Genomic DNA, 20,637 nt, shown 5'->3' on the forward strand with positions numbered 1-20,637 from the left:
AAATGACAATGGTCCCAAAAATGTGTCAAAATTTTCCGATGTGCCCGCCATAATGTCGCCGCCATTAGTAGTAAAAAATTATTAATAAAAATGCCATAAAACTATCCCCTATTTTGTAAACGCTATAAATTTTGTGCAAACCAATCGTTAAACGCTTATTGCAATTTTTATTTTTATTTTTACCGAAAATAGGTAGAAGAATATGTATAAGCCTAAGCTGAGGAAAAAAAAGTTTTTTTATATCTTTTTTGGGGATATTTATTATAGCAAAAAGTAAAAAATAGATTTTTTTTCAAAAATATCGCTTTATTTTTGTTTATAGCGCAAAAAATTCAAACCGCAGAGGTGATCAAATACCACCAAAAGAAAGCTCTATTTGGGAGCCACGTCGCATGACTGCGCAAAAAGGGGCCTGGTCCTTTACCTGCACATTGGTCCGGGTCTTAAGTTAAGCACTCATCACCCCTTATATGCCACATTTGGCATGTAATTTTGTGTGTGTGGGGGGGGGGGGGGGCAGGGGAGTGTGTGTTTCTTAACCACTTAAGGATCGCCTAACGCGGATATACATCGGCAGAATGGCATGGCATGGCTGGGCACAGGCACGTACAGGTACGTTGCCCTTTAAGTGCTCAGCCGTGGGTCACGCGCGTGTCGCCAGCAGCGCGCTCGCGACCCGGTTCTAAGCTCCGTGACCGCGGGACCCTACGGACCCGATCGCCGCCAGTGTCCCGCGATCGGGTCACAGGAGCTGAAGAACGGGGAGAGGTGAGTGTAAACAAACCTTCCCCGTTCTTCTCTGTGGCTTGTCACTGATCATCTGTTCCCTGTAATAGAAAACACCGATCAGTGATGTGACACGTCCAGCCACGCCCCCCTACAGTAAGAATGACTCCCTTAGGGCACACTTAACCTGTTAGCGCCTCCTAGTGGTTAACCCCTTCTCTGCCATTGTCATTTCTCTTACGTTCATGGATAGACACAGCATTAATCTTGACATAGTGGGAAATAGCCTATCTTTAGGAGTGACTAGGCAGAAAGTGTTAACTTCAAAGCTGAACCGCCCCGCCCAGGGTGCGGTCCCACTGACTATATCCTCTCAGCCTACACCAGGCAGTTCAGTTTTTTTCTGCCTAGTATAGGAGAAGACATGGCTCCCTTCAGGCCTTTGAGGCTTTTAGTTTGGATTCATTTTTTGGATTTTTGATTCCTGAGGTATCTGAAGATGAGGACCAAGGACCCTCTTGAAGACCTTCAATGTGTTTCTGGGTTCAGCAAGCTTTAATGCAGGCTTCCTCTAGGGTACAGTCCAGCCATGGTGAGATGTCAGGAGAGGGTTGCTGGTAGAACAGCTCCATGTGTTGTCTGGCTCCCCCATCCCTGGTGGCGGTGTGCTTCATTGCCTGGCGTCCGTCACCTAGGGAGACCTGGCGGTTCTCCTCTAGCCCCTCCTTGCTCTCCCCATGCCTGGTCCAAACGGGGAAGAGGAGGGGGCGTGGCTTTGCGCAGCTACGTGAGTGCTTGACGCGATGGCCGCGTTCCCGCGCGGTGCAGGGCTGACTTTCCACATAAGCAGTTGAAAAAATTGCCCAACTGCTTCTAAACGTTCATTTACCAGCAGCAGTATACATGAAGCCTAATGCTGGCCATACACTATACGAAAATTTGTCCGAAATTCGGTCGTTCAGACAGTTCTTTTGTTTTTCGAACAGTTAATGGGCATAAAATCGATAATCGTTGGGACGTTTTTGAGCCGAAAAAACAAAGGACACATTTGGAAATTTTCTGCCGAGCGAACGATAAATCGGAAGGTTTCCTGTCCGAACTTTCTGTACTAGGTATATGTAAAAAGAACAAACACAATTTTTTTATTTATGTCCACTGAACGATTTATCGGTCATTACATGATGGCACTATCGTTTGCGCTCACGACCGAACGTTCGTTTTTCGAAAGTTTGTTTGGAAGATTTTTCGTGGAGTGTATGGCCAGCATAACTTTCTAAATTCAGATTTCTTGTTTCACCTCCCTGCTAAGTTGTCAGAGGTGATGATTCCAATTCATGGTTTAATGAATAGGCTTGGAGCAGATGGGTGACATAGAAAGCTGAATTGGTGAACTAGGAAATAAGTTTGTTGCCTGGCTGGCTACGCCGAGTGAGCAAAGCCTAATGCATGAGATTTATCATAGAAGAGTCTAAATTCTTTGACGGGTAAACCAATTAACCGTTTAACTTTCTGACACATACTTTGGCCCATGACAGACACGCTACCTGCTGCGCACAAACTCTGATAAACGTGACAGGACAATCTTTGCAGTTCAGCTATAACAGCAAGCACTCTGCTTAGTACTAAGTGACAATACAGTTCTTTTCCAGGACGCATCATTCATTAACCACTTAATGACTGGACCAATATGCTGCTAAATGACCCAAGGGGTTTTTACAATTCGGCACTGCGTCGCTTTAACAGACAATTGCGCGGTCGTTCGACGTGGCTCCCAAACAAAATTTGCCTTCTTTTTTCCCCACAAATAGAGCTTTCTTTTGGTGGTATTTGATCACCTCTGCAGTTTTTATTTTTTGCGCTATAAACAAAAATAGAGCGACAATTTTGAAAAAAATGCAATATTTTTTCCTTTTTGCTATAATAAATATCCCCCAAAAACATATATATTTTTTTTTTCCTGAGTTTAGGCCGATACGTATTCTTCTACCTATTTTTGGTAAAAAAAAATCGCAATAAGCGTTTATCGATTGGTTTGCGCAAAATTTATAGCGTTTACAAAATAGGGGATAGTTTTTTTTTTTTTTTTTTTACTACTAATGGCGGCGATCAGCGATTTTTTTCGTGACTGCGACATTATGGCGGACACTTCGGACAATTTTGACACATTTTGGGACCATTGTCATTTAAATTGCATTGTTTATTGTGAAAATGACAGTTGCAGTTTGGGAGTTAGGGTTCACCTAGTGTGTGTTTACAACTGTAGGGGGGTGTGGCTGTAGGTCTGACGTCATCGATCAAGTCTCCCTATAAAAGGGATCACTCGATCGATGCAGCCGCCACAGTAAAGCACGGGAAAGCCGTGTTTACATACGGCTCTCCCCGTTCTTCAGCTCTGGGGAGCGATCGCGAGGGGGCGGCTAGAAACGAATAGCCGCGCCCTCGTCCCGGATCGCTCCTGAAGCCACGGGAACCGCCGCATGTACAGCTGCGTGTTTTGACGTAATTTTCTGCTCAAATGAAAACATTTCAAAAATAAAATGTAGGGCTGCAACCAACGATTATTTTCATAATCGATTAGTTGGCCGATTTATTATTTCGATTAATCGGTTAATAGTCTTAAAAAAAAAAAAATATATATATATATATATATATATATATATATATATATATATATATATATATATATATATATATATATATATATATAATTTTTACATTTTTTTGGGCCAGTTTGTTGTTGGGCAGATTACAAAACACAAATTAACGCAAAAACACATTACATGCTTTTCTGCAGCTTCTCCATTGAAGTATATTGAACCAAAAAAAAAATAGCACCTTTTGCGTTAAAAAGTCCTTGCCTATTAGAAATACGCAGCAGCTGAAAAAAAAATCATGGATGTGAACTTGTCCCAAAGGAAAACATTTAAATGAACTGTAGTGTTTCTGCAAAAAGCACCAAAAAACAGAGGTGTGAATCCAGGCCTGAGATGTTTAGTAACAAAAAATCAAAAATAAGTACAAAAAGAGCAAATAATCGCTACTGTAAGGGGTTAATTTTTTTACTGTGGGACAGTGAAAATAATATTTTCAGTAGCGATTTTTGCTTTTTTGTACTATAAAGGGCTAATTTTAGTTTTTTTAACCCCATTATGTTACTGGTCAAATAATCAATTGTGAAAATTGTAATCGATTAATTTCATAATCGATTTGTTGTCGATTAATCGATTAGTTGTTTTGGTTCTAATAAAATGTTAATATATGAATAAAGAGACATTAAAATAAATACACAAATAACTAAAAATCATCCTAAAATAAATTAATATAGTGTAGTAATAAATAAAATATTAATTAACCCCTAAAAAATATTAAGTCAATTATTAATTATAATAACACCCAAACCCTGAAAAAGATCATAATGTATGTATTTTTATTTTGTGTTCGGGTTATTATGTTGTTATTTATTTCTTAGGGGTTAATTATTTATTCTTACCTAGAATACATTTATTGAATTTAATAAATATTTTTATTTATTGTGTATTCATTTTACATGCATTTATTCATTTAGTAGTATTACCAGCCTAACAAAAAATAAATACCCTAACCCTCTAATCCTAACACTAACCCCTTATCCTAACAAAAAAAATAAAAAATTATAATAAAAAAAGAAAAGCTAATAGAAAAAAATAAAAAAGCTGAAAAAAATAACGAGTTTTCTCTATTGGCTAATAAAAAACGCCCCAAAATTGTGCATAAAAACATGCAAAAAAGCGCTAAAAGATTCTACGCTCAGGTGTGAATGCAGGCTTGTTTACATCATATGCAGTTGACCATTTTTTTTGCATATGCAAGAAAAAATTATATATTTCTATAAGCCTAATTTGTGCCACGTTCAACAAACCAAAAAATATCATGCTGAATTTCTTTATATATGCACTGGAACACATGCTAATGCACTGAAAACGCATGTAAATGCAACTTTGCAAAAAATATATAATAAATGATACAAAATAAAATGCACAGCAGACGCATTTCAAGTGAATGTAAACGTGCATGTAGAAACCGCACACTGAGTGTGGGAATTGCGCAGTAAACAAGCCCTTATTATGAGGTCAAGGTTGACTATTTCTTGCATTATAAAAACTGTATACATTTTGACTTTTCCTGCAGAATATTGCTTTAAATATTGTTTCTATGACCACAATTTGTGGTCATAGAAACCACTCGTGGACAATTTCCAACATCTGTCCTAAAGTTTACATGTTGCTGTATAGATAAAAAATATCCATTAGGATCTATCATAAGGTGTTGCTATGGAGATGCGTCTATGGTCTAAATTTAGCTGCTAACAAGCAAGTTAAATCAAAGAAAGGCACATTTGCACATATACATTACACATATAAGCAACTTTGCTGCCTGAAGGGCACACAACCAATTTAAAACAACAGGATTTCAGGACCTTCCTCTGCAGGTCAGACAAATTGGAATAATAGACTTATGAATAAGTGACCTGGTTGTTTGGCCAAGTTTCAAAAAAAATCTTTTTAGTTCCTTCCTCCTTTAAAATGATAATGCTAGCAATTACTTTATTTTCACATTCTCTAAACACATCTAATGGAAAGCAAAATAGCTAATTATTTACATTTCAAAAATTCAAAAGTTCTTCCGTATGCCCTGCCCAACATGCTCCCCTACCTATCCAATATTCTCAGAGTTTTCCCCCACACTTATATGTTATTATTGGCTGTTCTAGCAAATAGGGCACCACAATCCTGCCAATCATTGTACTGGTCTTATCACTAGCACAGTTCTGACTGCCTTGTCCTTATTGGGCTTTAGTAATACCAGCCGCAGGATACAGCACACTATGCTGTTTTATAGGCAAGGGATATGGGAGTTATTTGTGTTATTGGGTCAGATAAGCCAAAGTAGCCAAGTAGCCGTCAATATAAACACATAGATATAAAATAGGTTACCATATAGTTACAGGCCATTTAAGGGGTGTGTAGGGTTGGGTTTAAGTAAGGGCGAGAGAGCAAAGCGGCTGAGAGAGGGTTAAAAACCAGCGCAAATCACCTCTCCAGAGGCGAATTGCCGGCGGTATTGCTGCGGTGCCCCATTGATTTCAATGGGCAGGAGCGGTATACATACCACTCCAAAGATGTGGCTAGCAGGACTTTTTTTTACCATCCTGCTAGCGCAAAGCTCCAGTGTGAAAGCCCTTGGGGCTTTTGACACTGGAGACACAGCAGCGGCTGTTTAGGGTCTCCAGTGTGAAAGGGGTCTAAAAGAACCTAATTTAGTGGCTGTATCAATGAAGGAAGTACCACATCCGATTGCCTCTCGGGGGGGAAAAGGAAGGATTTTTTTCCCCCTGCTGTAGCAAATTGGATCATGCTTTGCTGTTTTTTTTTTGCCTTCCTCTGGATCACCTGTGGGTGTGGAGTTGGGTATATGGGATTGTATGATATTATTATTATTATTTTATATATATATATATAATTTATTTATTTTATGGTTGAACTGGATGGACTGGTGTCTTTTTTTTCAACCTGACTAACTATATAAAACATTGTTGTCCTGCTAAACCTTTTATATTGATCTTTGAATTTTGAGTTTACTTGAATGCCTTTTGTAAATATACAACATAGAACTGATATTAACAACATCAGATATTATTGGTTAAGGGAATATTTAATTGCCTTCTGGGTGATCGGGAAGGATTTTTTTTTCTCCTGTTGGTGCAAATTGTATTTTTTTTTGTGTCATCCGAGTAACTATGTAAATATGGTCTTTATGGTGTTCCTTTTTGAGGATTCTGCTGAATATGACACTTTAAGACCATAATGTCAGTTATTGCATGTTGGAGTTATTGTGGGGCGGGGAAAAAATACACTGAACTTGCATTCTGTTATGCCACATTGGAGACTTTGCTATGTGGCATCACCTAGGTGTCATATGTCACTACAAGCGAATCGGCCGCAGGTTAACAATAATAAGCTGAGATGTTGTGACATTACTCACATACAGACACAATCGTGACATATTGTTTTTTTCCCCTCTAGTTGGCTGATTCACCTATGTTACTGCTCTCACCTTGTCTCGTAACACACATATTACACCTCTTTGTTTTGCTAATGACAGTTGGATTGATGCAGCTCATTATCTGTCCACTGTTTGACTAAAAACACCTGTAGAGTCAGCCACCCTCTTCCCCCTAGACCAGATGTGCCCCACGCGTGGCACCCAGTCCGAATTTGGCCTGCCAGGCCATTTTCTGCGGCCCTTGCACCCAGGGCTTTCTTTCAGCTGAAACCTATGGGTCTCGCCCTCAGATTTCTGCTCACCAATGTCCCTTGTAGACGCAGAAGCCTTCTGTGTTTACAAGGACAGATTTCCTCTCAGTGGCTCACATAGATCCCGCCTGCTCTGCATTGATGGTGGGGACAAGGGAGATGCGGATGCCGGTGGAGTGTGGGATGGGGAATTACATGGTAAGTTGCACTGTGATCCCCATTCCTGCACAGGTGAACAGATGCTGACCTATGATCTACCTGCAAGTGAGAAAGAGAGGCAGAGCCACCTACCGTGCCAGAGGGTACTAGAGCTGGGCCCAGTGGGTGAAATGCAAGAAACTTTTGGCTTGTAGCATACCCCTGAACTTTACACTCTGTACATGTGACACACCTGAACTCTGCACATAACAAATTCCTGGTATTTATTGTCCCCTTTAACCACTTCCGACCGCCGCATGTAAATGTACGTCCACAGAATGGCACGTACAGGCAAATGGGCGTACATGTACGTCCTTGCCTTCTAGCGGGTGGGGGTCCGATCGGGACCCCCCGCTACATGCGGCGGTCAGATTCCCGCGGGGAGCGATCCGGGACGACGGCGCGGCTATTCGTTTATAGCCGCTCCGTCGCGATCGCTCCCCGGAGCTGAAGAACGGGGAGAGCCGTATGTAAACGCGGCTTCCCTGTGCTCCACTATGGCGCTGCATCGATCGAGTGATCCCTTATATAGGAAGACTCGATCGATGACGTCAGTCCTACAGCCACACCCCCCTACAGTTGTAAACACACACTAAGTGAACACTAACTCCTACAGCGCCCCCTGTGGTTAACTCCCAAACTGCAACTGTCATTTTCACAACAAACAATGCAATTTAAATGCATTTTTTGCTGTGAAAATGACAATGGTCCCAAAAATGTGTCAAAATTGTCCGAAGTGTCCGCCATAATGTCGCAGTCACGAAAACAATTGCTGATCGCCGCCATTAGTAGTAAAAAAAAAATAATTAATAAAAATGCAATACAACTATCCCCTATTTTGTAAACGCTATAAATTTTGCGCAAACTAATCGTTTTTTTTTTATTACCAAAAATAGGTAGAAGAATACGTATCGGCCTAAACTGAGGATTTTTTTTTTTTATATATGTTTTTGGGGGATATTTATTATAGCAAAAAGTAAAAAATATTATTTTTTTTTCAAAATTGTCGCTCTATTTTTGTTCATAGCGCAAAAAATAAAAACCGCAGAGGTGATCAAATACCACCAAATGAAGGCTCTATTTGTGGGGAAAAAATGACACCAATTTTGTTTGGGAGCCACGTTGCACGACCGCTTAATTGTCTGTTAAAGCGACGCAGTGCCGAATCGCAAAACCTGGCCTGGGCATTTAGCTGCCTAAAGGTCCGGGGCTTAAGTGGTTAAGATCCTCTCACAGTTAGGCTGTAGCGCGGGCTATTACCATCGTGTTTACGCGGATATTCGGGCCGCTATCGGTGAGTTTAACCCCCGCTAGCGGCCGAAAAAACAGGGTTTAATACCGACCGCGCTTTCCCATTGATTTTTAGCGCTGTAACCGCATGAAAAAACGCCCCCAATGTGAAAGGGGCCTAAGTGCAACTTGCCACAACATAAGCAAGGCTATACAGTGGCCCATGATTGAATTAACTTCGACACCCCTGCCCTAGACTAACACCGGGCACACTTTTGCTAGGTAATGTACAAAAGCTTAAGAAAGCATTATTTTAAACATAGTTCCAAAGATGCAGCAGTAAGTAACAATTATATTAGGTGGTGTCCTGGCAGGACCCCTATTGTGAAGTAAATACCAATACTTAAAGGATGTGTGCCCCAAGCTACGAGTAAGAATCACATGATGTGAACATGTCAGCCACCTTTTTCCTGTTGTTCACTTCATTTTGACTGCATCGCTTTGGTTGTTTTTTTGGATTTCATTTGTACAATAAAGACATCATTTTAAGGAGTGCGGGCAGTTCAGGATCTTCTTCTATCCTATGCACCTGTGCATAGCCAGCACCTTTTGGTTTAGTGGGACGGAAGCAAAGCCAAGGATCACCAGTTTTTAGAGCGGTATCATGTCTCAATTCCCAGTTTGTTTCTTATTGTAGATGCTTAATCATCCTGCACTTTGTTTTGCAGCCTAAAGCTCCACATAATAAAGGTAAACAAGAAAAGAAAGTCATCCATCCGTACAGTAGAAAAGCTGCTCAGCTTAGCACGAGAAGGTCCATAAACAGGACAGAAAGAAAAGTAAGTGATCTTTTTATTTAACCCTGTAGCAATGCATGCCCATTGTGGACATAGAAAATGTTGTGGTAAAAATTGGGATCCTGTGTTTACCAGAAGATATAGCTGAATATGCAGTGAGAAGCAGTGTATAAAAATGCAGTATATAGCAACTTGACGTCGCATTGAATATATTGTACAGCACATTGCACCAGGTTCCTCTCACATGCTACTGCATTGAATTTCATAGATCGGCTGAAAAGGGGTAAATGTGACACAATAATAGTTTGAATCCAATTTTATATAACCCACTCTGCAACCCCTGCTGGCTAATACTAGTATTTACACATCATGACAAACTTGGCTCTTCTATAGCCATGACAGCTCTGTGCTCTTCTGTTGCCCCTCTTGCTCATTTCCTCTTCCAAACATAGTTTATTCCTTTTTTAGCCATTAAGTGGCCAGGTAAATGATACAACTGGCAGCAGATGCATGGTGGAGTTGTGTTAATACGAATCAAGATTGAATTCTTCCCATGTTACAGATGTTGAGAGTGTACACTGCACTAAATATGTGTACAGTACAAATAAGACTGCTAGCAAACCAGGCAAAGAGGAACTAAAAAAATAAATAAGTGTACCCACTTTAAGTTTGAAATACCTGCAGAATGTGAGGTTTAGGTAACTACTTGTATGTTCAAATCATAAAAGCTAAGGTTGGGCCAGTCCTTCCAGACTCTCAGACCTCAATATTGGTCCTGTATTGTGAGGAGCAGCCTCACTAACCAGTAGGGAGGTTTGGGAGTAAGAGGGGCAGAGACTAGCCTGACTTTTATTGCTCTTTTTTTTAAACAGTTTTTTCTTTATCGTACATCACGGGACACAGAGAAGCATAGTAATTACTATGTGGGTTATAGAGTCTACCTTCAGGTGATGGACACTGGCACGCCCTTAAGGCAGGAAGTTCCCTCCCCTATTTAACCCCTCCCATACTGGGAGTACCTCAGTTTTTTCACCAGTGTCTAAGGTGTTGGTCACGAGTGAACATGTGCTGTGAGTAGCTCCACTGGAGGGATCCATGCTGGATTTAAAAAGCCTCCATAGAAACCGATCCGTCAAAGTGCTGCTTAGCCAAAGTGGACGGTACCCGGGCCCCGGTTGAGAAGAACGGGGTTTGGCCTGTAATGCTCCCTCTTTTTAGGGCTGGATCCTGGGTTTTCAGTACTTTGGTCAATTTCCCAATACCAAAAGCTTACTGACAGGGTGCGATATGGGTCCAGGGGTGTGGTGTTCCTGTCCATGGACACTGGTCCTCCCTGAAGGTCTGCAGACTCAGCTCTCCGTGATGGGCGAAGATTGGACTGCCTGTATTTTGCAGAGTCCTGCAGCGTTGGATAAGGTAAGTGAAGGGTCTTTCAGAACTTCTGAAAGTTTCCGTCTTTTGAGCCATTATGCTAGTTTGCCTAAAGTCTGCCTGTCTGTGCCTCGCTCTCCTTTCATTTTCCTGGTGTAGCAGTTATTGTGAGGTTTATCTATGAGTACTTGCCTGAGTGCGTCATTTAGCCTCCACCTGCTAGTAGTTGGTTCCTGGGGAAGGTTCCTCCAAAACTTTTGTTTTTGGTCCTCACATGCTGGCTTCGGCTGACAGCAACCTCGTGCACGGGCGTGTCAGCGTCAAGTGCACGCACGCACAATAGTCATAGGCGCAGTATGTGCACGCGCGCATGGCCTTGTAATAGGCGCGCACGGTGGCGACGCGCGCACAAGGATTTGTTTCAGCTGCTCTCTATGAGCCTGAAATTGCAGGACAGAGCAGGTCAGGTGACTTGCACCTAGTCCATAAAGCTCAGTCTACCTCACCCATCCTGGCTGACGGTGGACACAGAGTTTTTTTTGTGCATAAATTGACAGTGGCATTTTCTTAAGGCACATAGTGTGCTCTGCATCTCGCTGACCATCAAATAGCAGCGTCAGTGCTGCTGTATAGGTCCGCAAGTGGATGCAATTCCTGGCTGTGAGTACCTCGGCTTTACTATGGTAAAGGGCTCTGGGGCTAAAAATGCAAAAAAGTCAAAAGGTTCGCCATCAGGCTCAGAGGATCTCGGACATGCTCCTGCGGCTATTTTCTCTCCTGATAAATTAGAGGTGGCCCAGGGTAATCCATCTGGGCTATTGGGTGCCTCAGCTGCCCTTGCCCCGCCTGCTCCAGTGTTTGTAACAGAGGAGGCTCTGGCCTCAGCCATGGGTGGACTGGAGAAAAGATTGGCGACTTTAATTGCAAACGCACCAGGTCTCCCTCTCCCCCTGCAGAGTTCCTTTTGCTGGAACAACTATCCCCGGAAGAGGTTGATTTACCCTCAGGGGATCAGGCAGAGGTCAGTCAGATTCTCTGAGCATTTACCCTGGAGAAACCGTTTCGGCTTCTCAGTCCGAAAGGTTGTTAGTACAGTCCCTTACTGAGATGGTCCGTTCGGCCTTCAAGTTACCTCTATTAGAGCCAGCCTTCTAGCTCGGTCTCTTCTTTGGGCTCTTTGAAAGACCCTCAGGTGGATTATTCCTTTCCGGCTCATCCGCTACTAGAAGGTCTTATCTATCAAGATTGGGAACATCCAGATTGTTTCTGCCTCCTAAAAAAAATTCTATTTTATATCCCATGGAGGAAAAGTTCACTAAAAAATTGAGTGTCCCTACAGTGGACGCAGCAAACCTCCTGTGTGAACAAGACTCTGACCTGTCCGGTGACCAACGTGCAGATGTTTAAAGACCCGACAGATAAGCGACTGGAGACGTTGTTAAAAACTTTATTCGCTACAGCCAGAGGGGTAACCCATCCTGCAATAGCAGCTATTGTATCTGCAAGCCTTAAAAGATCAGATGAAGCAGGTCTTGAAAAGATGTCCCAAGTCCAGCAAGCTCGGGAAGTTGGCCGACTTTCCCAAGGCATTATGCTTTGCAGTAGATGCCATCAAGGACTCTATACAACAGTCCTCCTGCCTTACGCTACTTTTTAGTACATATGCGTAGGCTGCTTCTGGTTGAAAAAAACTGGTCCTGCTGAAACCCCTTGCAAGAAGCTTCTAGCCAGGTTTCCTTCCACGGAGAGTGTTTGTTTGGGCAAGATCTGGATAGGTATATCCAGAAAATTTCCAGTGGCAAAAGCACGCTGTTGCCAGTTAAAAATAGGTTTAGGGCCCTCCTCTCCAGTTCTTGGGCCTTCTGCCTCCAGGCAGTCCCGAAGGCCTCCCGGAAGGTTTAATGCAGGAGGAAAACCTCAAGGGCAATCTCAGGCTCCCAAGAAACCCTGGAACCGTAAGCCGGCCAAGTCAGCATTATGAAGGTTCACCCCCACTCAGCGGGTGGGGGGAAGACTTCAGCTGTTTGCAGGGACCTGGCAAGAAAGGATCCAGGACAATTGGGTCCTCTCCACGGTTTCCGAGGGGTACAGGCTGGAGTTGCGAGAGTTTCCTCCACCCCGCTTCCTGGCCTCAAGCGTCCCGAAAGACCCGGGAAAAAGAAAGTCTCTAGCGTTGGCCTTGGATCATCTGCTCTCCCAAGGGGTGATCATAGAACTACCGGTGGAAGAGTAAGGTTTGGGTTTCTATTCAAATCTTTTTACCGTCCCCAAGCCAAACGGAGACGTAAGACCCATTCTGGATCTCAAGGCCCTAAACCAGTTCCTAAATGTCCGATGCTTTTGGATGGAATCAATTCGGTCAGGGACCGTCTCCCTGCGGGGAGGGGAACTATTAACGGTCCACTGGAGATATCAAGGGACGCATACCTACACATACCTATCTTTCCTCGGCCATCAGAAGCTGTTACGCTTTGCGATAATCAGCGCCATTTCAGTTTGTGGCTTACCTTTCAGACTAGCCAAGGCACCCTCAGGGTTTCACGAAGGTGCTGGCCCCCCTGTTGGCCAATCTATGTCTCATGGCATATCTATAGTAGCCTATCTGGATGATTGTTGCTGGTAGATCGCTCAATTGTTGATCTAAATCAAGCAATAGGCAGAACCGTGAGGTACCTGGAGTCCATGGGTTGGATTCTCGAACCTTGGACAAGTCAGCCTTGGTTCCTGTGAAGAGGCTGGAATATTTAGGTCTGCTCATAGACACAGATCAGAGAAAGATATCTTTGCTTAAAATGAGGTCGATTCTTTAAGGAACTAGTCCAGTTGGTCAGTTCAAAGCGTCAGCCTTCCGTTCACCTTTGTATGCGACTCCTGGGGGAAAATGGTAGCCTCATTTCGAGGCCGTCCCATTTGCCCAGTTCCACTCAAGGAGACTACAACACGCCAATCGTATCCGCTTGGAACAAGAAAGCCCAAGCCTTAGACTTTCCTATGTTGCTCTACCCTACAGTTCGGCAGAGCCTTTGCTGGTGGCTGGTTCCCCAGAATTTGCTAAAAGGGAAGAGTCCTTTGTTCCAATGTCTTGGTGGGTTGTGACTACAGATGCCAGTCTGCTAGGCTGGGGTGCAGTCCTGGAGCAGCTATCTCTCCAGGGAAAGTGGTCGGTCTCCGAGAAAACTCTACCGTCAACCTGTTAGAGATTCGGGCAGCTCGTCTAACCCTATCAGCATGGACAGACAAGTTGCGGGGGTATCCAGTCAGGATACCATTTCGACAATGCCACAGCTGTGGCATACATAAATCACCATGGTGGCTTGATGAAGTCGTGCAGCCCAAAAAGAAGTGGATCAGATCCTGATTTGGGCAGAAAGGCATGTCCCGTGCATATCAGCGATATTCATTCCGGGAGTAGACAATTGGCAGGCAGACTTCTTAAGTTGCTCCCAGGAGAATGGGCTCTTCACCCCGACATCTTCCGGGCAATTTGTCAGAGGTGGGGAACACCAGATGTGGATCTCTTGGCATCGAGGTTCAATGCGAAGGTGGACAATTTTCTGTCCCGGACGAGATATCCGCTCGCTTGTGGAACAGATGCGCTGGTGTTTCCATGGGATCGGTTCTCCCTAATCTATGCGTTTCCTCCGCTGCAATTGTTACCCCGCCTCCTTCGCAGGATAAAGTCGGAACGAAAACCAGTAATTCTGGTCTCTCCGGTTTGGCCCAGAAGGGCTTGGTACGCAGAGATTGTAAGGATGTCAGTAGGACATCCATGGATTCTTCCGCTCCGTCCAGACCTGCTCTCACAGGGGCCAATATTCCACCCTTCCTTACGGTCTCTAAATTTAACGGTCTGGCTGTTGAAACCCATATCCTAAAGAGGAGGGGTCTCTCTAATTCTGTAGTGTCTACACTAATTAATGCCAGAAAGCCAGCCTCTAGGCTTATTTATTACAGAGTTTGGAAGGCATATGTGGCCTGGTGCGAAGCCAAAGGGTGGCATCCTCGCAGGTATCTCATCGGCAGAATACTGGTGTTTCTGCAGTTAGGGGCAGACATGAGATTTGCCATGAGTACCATCAAGGGCTAGGTCTCGGCCTTATCAATATTTTTTCAAAGGCCACTGGCTACACATTCTCTGGTTAAGACCTTCTTACAGGGGGTGATTCGTATTAATCCTCCAATTAAAACCCCATTGTGCCCGTGGGACCTGAATCTGGTTCTCTCTGCCCTACAGAAGCAATCCTTTGAGCCTCTGGCTCACATTCCCTTGGTCCTCTTGACCAGGAAGATGGTGTTCTTGGTAGCCATAGCCTCTGCTAGGAGGGTATCGGAGTTGGCGGCCCTTTCATGTAAAGAGCCATACCTAATTCTTCTTAAGGACAGCGTGATCCTGCGGCCTCATCTGGCCTTCCTCCCCAAGGTAGTTTCAAACTTCCATCTGAACCAGGGTCTGGTTCTCCCTTCTTTTTTTTCCAGAACCTAGTTCTGCAACAGAAAGATCGTTGCATACTCTAGATGTACTGAAAGCAGTTAAAATGTATCTTAAAGCTACTGCTCAGATTCAGAAATCTGACATTTTATTTGTTCTGCCGGATGGTCCCAGAAGCGGACAGGCAGTGTCTAAGTCCACTACTTCTAAATGGATTCAACAGGTCCATTACTCGAGCCTATGGCTTGAAAGGAAAGATTCCTCCGCTTAAGGTTAAAGCGCACCACACTAGAGCGGTTGGCACTTCCTGGGCAGTGCATCATCATGCCTCCATGGCTCAGGTCTGTAAGGCCGCGACCTGGTCGTCAGTCCACACTTTCACTAAATTTTATCAATTGGATATACAAAAGAGTGAGGAAGGCGCCTTGGGGCGCAGTGTGCTGCAGGCTGCAGTTTGATTCCTCACGTCTGATGGTGCCCGGCAGACTTTGGTGTTTCCCTCCCCTCATTTGGCATTGCTTTAGGACAGGGCTCGACAAATCCTGGTCGCCATGGCGACTAGAAATGGCGTCCTGGCGACTTGGCTTGTGAGCTGGCGCCATCTGGTGGTGAGCCGTTGGTATTACAAGTTATTACCACCAGATGTGTGAGCTGGCGCCATCTGGTGGTGGCCGTTGGTATTACAAGTTAAGCATTACAAGTTAAACAGCAATTCTAATGTAATTTTTCAAAATGTTTCACTATTTTCACTGCCATCTTCTTCCCTCTAATTAGAACCCCCAAACATTATATATTTTTTTTTATCCTAACACCCTAGAGAATAAAATAGCGATCGTTGCAATACTTTCTGTCACGCCGTATTTGCGCAGCGGTCTTACAAGCGCATTTTTTGGGGAAAAAAATACACTTTTTTAAATTAAAAAATAAGACAACAGTAAAGTTATCCTCATTTTTTTTAATATTATGAAAGATAATGTTACGCCGAGTAAATTCATACCCAACACGTCACGCTTCAAAATTGTGTCCGCTCGTTGAATGCCGACAAACTTTTACCCTTTAAAATCTTCATAGGCGACGTTTAAAAAAATCTACAGGTTGCAAGTTTTGAGTTACAGAGGAGGTCTAGGGCTAGAATTATTGCTCTCGCTCTACCAATCGCGGCGATACCTCACATGTGTGGTTTGAACACTGTTTACATATGCGGGCGCTGCTCACGTATGTGTTCGCTTCTGCGCGCAAGCTCGTCGGGACGGGGTGCGTTTTCTGGCTCCTAACTTTTTTAGCTGGCTCCTGGATTCCAAGCAAATTTGTCAAACCCTGCTTTAGGACATCCCACATAGTAATTACTATGCTTCTCAGTGTCCCGTGATGTACGATAAAGAAAATAGGATTTTTATAACAGCTTACCTGTAAAATCCTTTTCTTGGAGTATATCATGGGACACAGAGCTCCTGCCCCTCTTGATGAGGATATTGGGACACTTATTGCTTTGCTACAAAACTGAGGTACTCCCGGTATGGGAGGGGTTATATAGGGGAGGGAACTTACTGGCTTAAGGGCGTGCCAGTGTCCATCACCTGAAGGTAGACTCTATAACCCACATAGTAATTACTATGCTTCTCTGTGTCCCGTGATGTACTCCAAGAAAAGGATTTTACAGGTAAGCTGTAAAATCCTATTAGTCACATTGTAACACAGAGTACATATCATGCAAAGAAAAATAAAAAGATAACTGATAAATACAGAGACTTGAAGGTCCATAAACAAAAAGTTTTAATTGTGAAGCTCATTATGGTGGAGCATATAATATGACCTAGATTTAATTTCCTGCTAATGACATGTATGACTAACGACAAAGTTTGTAAAATTGTGAGATATAATATTTGGGTAATAACTAAGGCAAACAAGGGTATAAATGTGTTTGTAGGAGGGTGAGAGGGTAGACTGGTCACATAGTAACTGGATTTGGTACTTGGTTGGACTATCGGAGAAGAGGTTTTAAAGCGGAGTTCCACATATCAGCAGCTATAAAAAGCATAGCTGCTGACTCTTAATAAACTGACACTTACCTACCCCACAGTCCAGCAATATGGCCTCCTGGAGGCTCGCTCCTCTCCCCCTCCTCGGCGCGTCATCTTAAGTGGGGGCACCTGGCCATGATGGCTTGCGTTTTCATGGCCGAGCATGCATGCGTGAGTCGCACTGCGCCTCCTATTGGCCAGCCGATCTTCTGGGATCTTTGTTGTGTCCCAGAAGATTGCTGGCAGGAAGGGGCCACCTAGGGCGAGAGGAGTCGCCTAGGCGGCCGAAGAAAGAAAGGAGGAAGTGGGACAGGAAGTCTCACTAAAAAGAGGGTACACCCCTCCAAAAAAAATGAAATGCCAAATGTGGCATGTCAGGAGGCGAGGAGTGCTTAAAGTGCAAGTTCCACTTTTGGGTGGAACGCCGCTTTAATTGCACTTTAAATTTGTTCACATCCTTTTGATGGCTACTATGTACCCCAGTTCAAAGAAACTTGTGAGAGAAACATGGAAACTTGACAGGCAAAATAGGTCATATCTCTACCTTGTTTACGTGCAGCCTAATCTGCTGTAAATAATTTAAGGTTCCTAAAATAGAGCGAAGGGACAAAAAAGAGTTCCTGCAAACTTAGGAAGTGTAGCCCTCATCCACTAGAAAACACCTGAGACCTCATTCTATTAAAATTTCTAATTCATGTTGGGCTGCAAAGAAATGAGCAAGCTGAAACATCATTCCCAATTGCTGGCATTAAATACAAAAAATCCATCTAAGCTCTTATTCACACCAGGCCTTTAGGCATGTCAAATCGCATGCCAAATCAAAGCCTATTTCCAGCAATGGCACTATCCGAATCGGTGCAACACTGACTTTGCGGCACTGCACCGATTCCCAAAAGTAGTTCCTACACTACTTTGGCGACCTCAGGGGTGATTTCAATAGACATCTGTGCACGAACCCGCACAGATGTCTCTGAAAAGTCGGTTTAAAATGCTGGTGCTGGCCCAAAGGGGTCGAGACAAATGGCTTAGGAAAGTAAAACATACTTTAGAGGGTAAGTGAAAAATGTTTACCTGGAGATTGACTTTAAAAAATAAATTTGGGATTTAAAAAAAAAAACAATTCTACTCACCTAGGTGGATACAGCATCGATCAGATTCTTCATCTTTTCTCCGCCGACTCTGCAGTGAGAACTGAGAAATCAAACACTGATGATCACTCAGTTCTCCCCCTCCACTCTGAGCAAAGTGCCGTGACTGTCCATATCTGGCTGTCTTCTCTCCCCTCCAACCCTGCGCTGTGGCTGAGCCAAGTGCCAGTCCAAGCATCTGGGTGAATCCCGACCATATGGTCAGGATCTTTCCAGAGTCTGGACCAGCTGAATGGTGTCAGTCGATAGTCAGCTGGAAACGGGTCACAGGAGTGCAGAACAAACTGCACTCCTGAGATCCATAGGAGAAGTATGGCCTTAAGACCCCTTTCACACTGGGGCATTTTTCAGGCGCTTTTAGCACCTATAAAGCGCCTCCCCTGCAGCCCCAGTATGAGAGCCTGAGTGCTTTCACACTGGAGCAGTGCTCTTACAGGACATTAGAAGAAGTCCTGCAAGCAGCATCTTTCGGGCACTCACTGCTTTTCCACCACCCCCTGCCATTGGAGTCAATGGGCACCGCTGCCGAAGCGCCTCCAAAGCGCTTCAACAGCGGTGATTTGTGGGTGCTATTAACCCTTTATTCGGCCCCTTGTGGTGGTAAAAAGCGCCACGCTAACGGCTGAAAATTAGCGGCGATTTAGCGCTCACGCCCCCCTGCCCCAGTGTGAAAGTACTCTAAAAGGTTTGGCCATATTTCTCCTTTAAACTGTAATATTGCCATGCATTTTTTATTTGTAATGCTTATGTGTTGCTTCTAATACACTAAACAATTTTATATTTTTCAAAAATTTTATTTACATATTCATCTTTTTTTTTCTTCTCTTATAAAGGTTAAAAAATGAAAAAGCAATAAAACTAAGTATAATTGGTGAGTATAATCTTGTCTCTCAAACTGGTATGTTGATGTACTATTAAAGGGCCAGATTCACAAAAGAGATACGACGGCGTTTCTCCTGATACGCCCTCGTATCCCTGTTTCTATCTATGCGACTGATTCATAGAATCAGTTACGCATAGATATCCCTAAGATCCGACAGGTGTAATAGTTTTACACTGTCGGATCTTAGGATGCAATACCGCGGCCGCCGCTGGGGGGATTTTGCGTCGTAAACCAGTGTCGGGTATGCAAATTAGCAGTTAGGGCGATCCACAAATTTTTTTCCCGTCGTTACGTTGCCGCAAGTGTTAGTTTGCAGTCGCAAAGATAGGGCTGCTTTTACAAAGTGTAAACTTAGTACACCATGTAAAAGTATACCTGTCTTTCCCGCGTCGCTTTCAATTTTTTTTTAAATATTTTTTTTTTCCCGGCGCAAGTCTTTTTTTACCCGTCGCGATTCACAAAACGTCGGCGCGTCGTAACTTCGCGCAAAGCACGTCGGGAAATTTGCGATGGGAGCATGCGCAGTACGTCCGGCGCGGGAGCGCGCCTAATTTAAATGGGACTCGCCCCATTCGATTGGGCACGCCTTGCGCCGGACGGGTTTAGGATACACCGCCGCAAATTTCCAGGTAAGTGCTTTGTGGATCGGGCACTAACTTGGAAAAATTGCGGCGGTGTAACTTAAACCAGTTACGTTACGCTGCGCCCGGGCTATGTGAATCTGGCCCATAGTTTCCAGATTAAAGTGATTTGTAAAGGGTTTTTTTTTACACCTGTAAAGGAAAAGCCATAATGAGCTAGTATGCACCGCATACTAGCTCATTATGAAATACTTACCTTAAAACGAGGTGAAGAGAGCTTACCTGGTCCACGCCGAGCGAGATGTCATCTTGCTCCGGCGTGTCTTCCGGGTATCGCCGCTCCAGCGCTGTGCATGCGCGTGGGAGACTTCAATTCGGCAAGGTCCTTTAGCCGAGGATCCCCGCTGAGCATGCGCCGCTGCAATCAGCGGCGCATTGCGGGGGGAATATCTCCTAAACCGTACAGGTTTTTGCACAGAGCAACCCTGATCCTCCTCTTCTGGGGTGCCCCGGCGGTGCTCTTGGCCCCTCCTCTTCATCGGGTGCCCCCAGGGAGAGCTGCTTTCCATGGGGGCACCTGTGCGGACACTCTCACAAGTCCTGCTGCTGTATCTATTAACAACTTGCCGACCAATTCATGCATATATACGTCGGCAGAATGGCTTGGTTGGGCAAAGCAACATACCTGTACCTGACTTGATGTTCACTGGTGTCACTGGTAGTCCAGCACCCCCACAGTTAGAATCGCTCCCTAGGACACACTTAACCCCTTCCTCACCCCCTAGTGGTTAACCCATTCCCTGCCAGTGTCATTTACACAGTAATCAGTGCATTTTTATAGCACTGATCACTGTATAAATGACAATGGTCCCAAAATAGCGTCAAAAGTGTCTGATGTGTCCGCCATAATGTCACAGTCATGATAAAAATCGCAGATCGCCGCCATTACTAGTAAAAAAA

At 44.0% G+C, this 20,637-nt stretch overlaps 1 protein-coding gene across 1 annotated transcript in view; it reads left to right on the forward strand.

The window, feature by feature from the left end:
- The window catches only part of TMA16 (translation machinery associated 16 homolog), a 96,294-nt gene that overhangs the window by 24,446 nt on the left and 51,211 nt on the right, over window positions 1-20,637 (forward strand). Inside the window, exons 2-4 of the mRNA XM_040332721.1 lie at window positions 9,176-9,286; window positions 11,921-11,925; window positions 19,047-19,084. Coding sequence (XP_040188655.1) covers window positions 9,176-9,286; window positions 11,921-11,925; window positions 19,047-19,084 — 154 coding nt within the window. The remainder of the gene's footprint in view (window positions 1-9,175; window positions 9,287-11,920; window positions 11,926-19,046; window positions 19,085-20,637) is intronic.

Source organism: Rana temporaria, chromosome 1 (genome assembly GCF_905171775.1).
Source record: "Rana temporaria chromosome 1, aRanTem1.1, whole genome shotgun sequence".
Taxonomy (NCBI): Eukaryota; Metazoa; Chordata; class Amphibia; order Anura; family Ranidae; genus Rana; species Rana temporaria.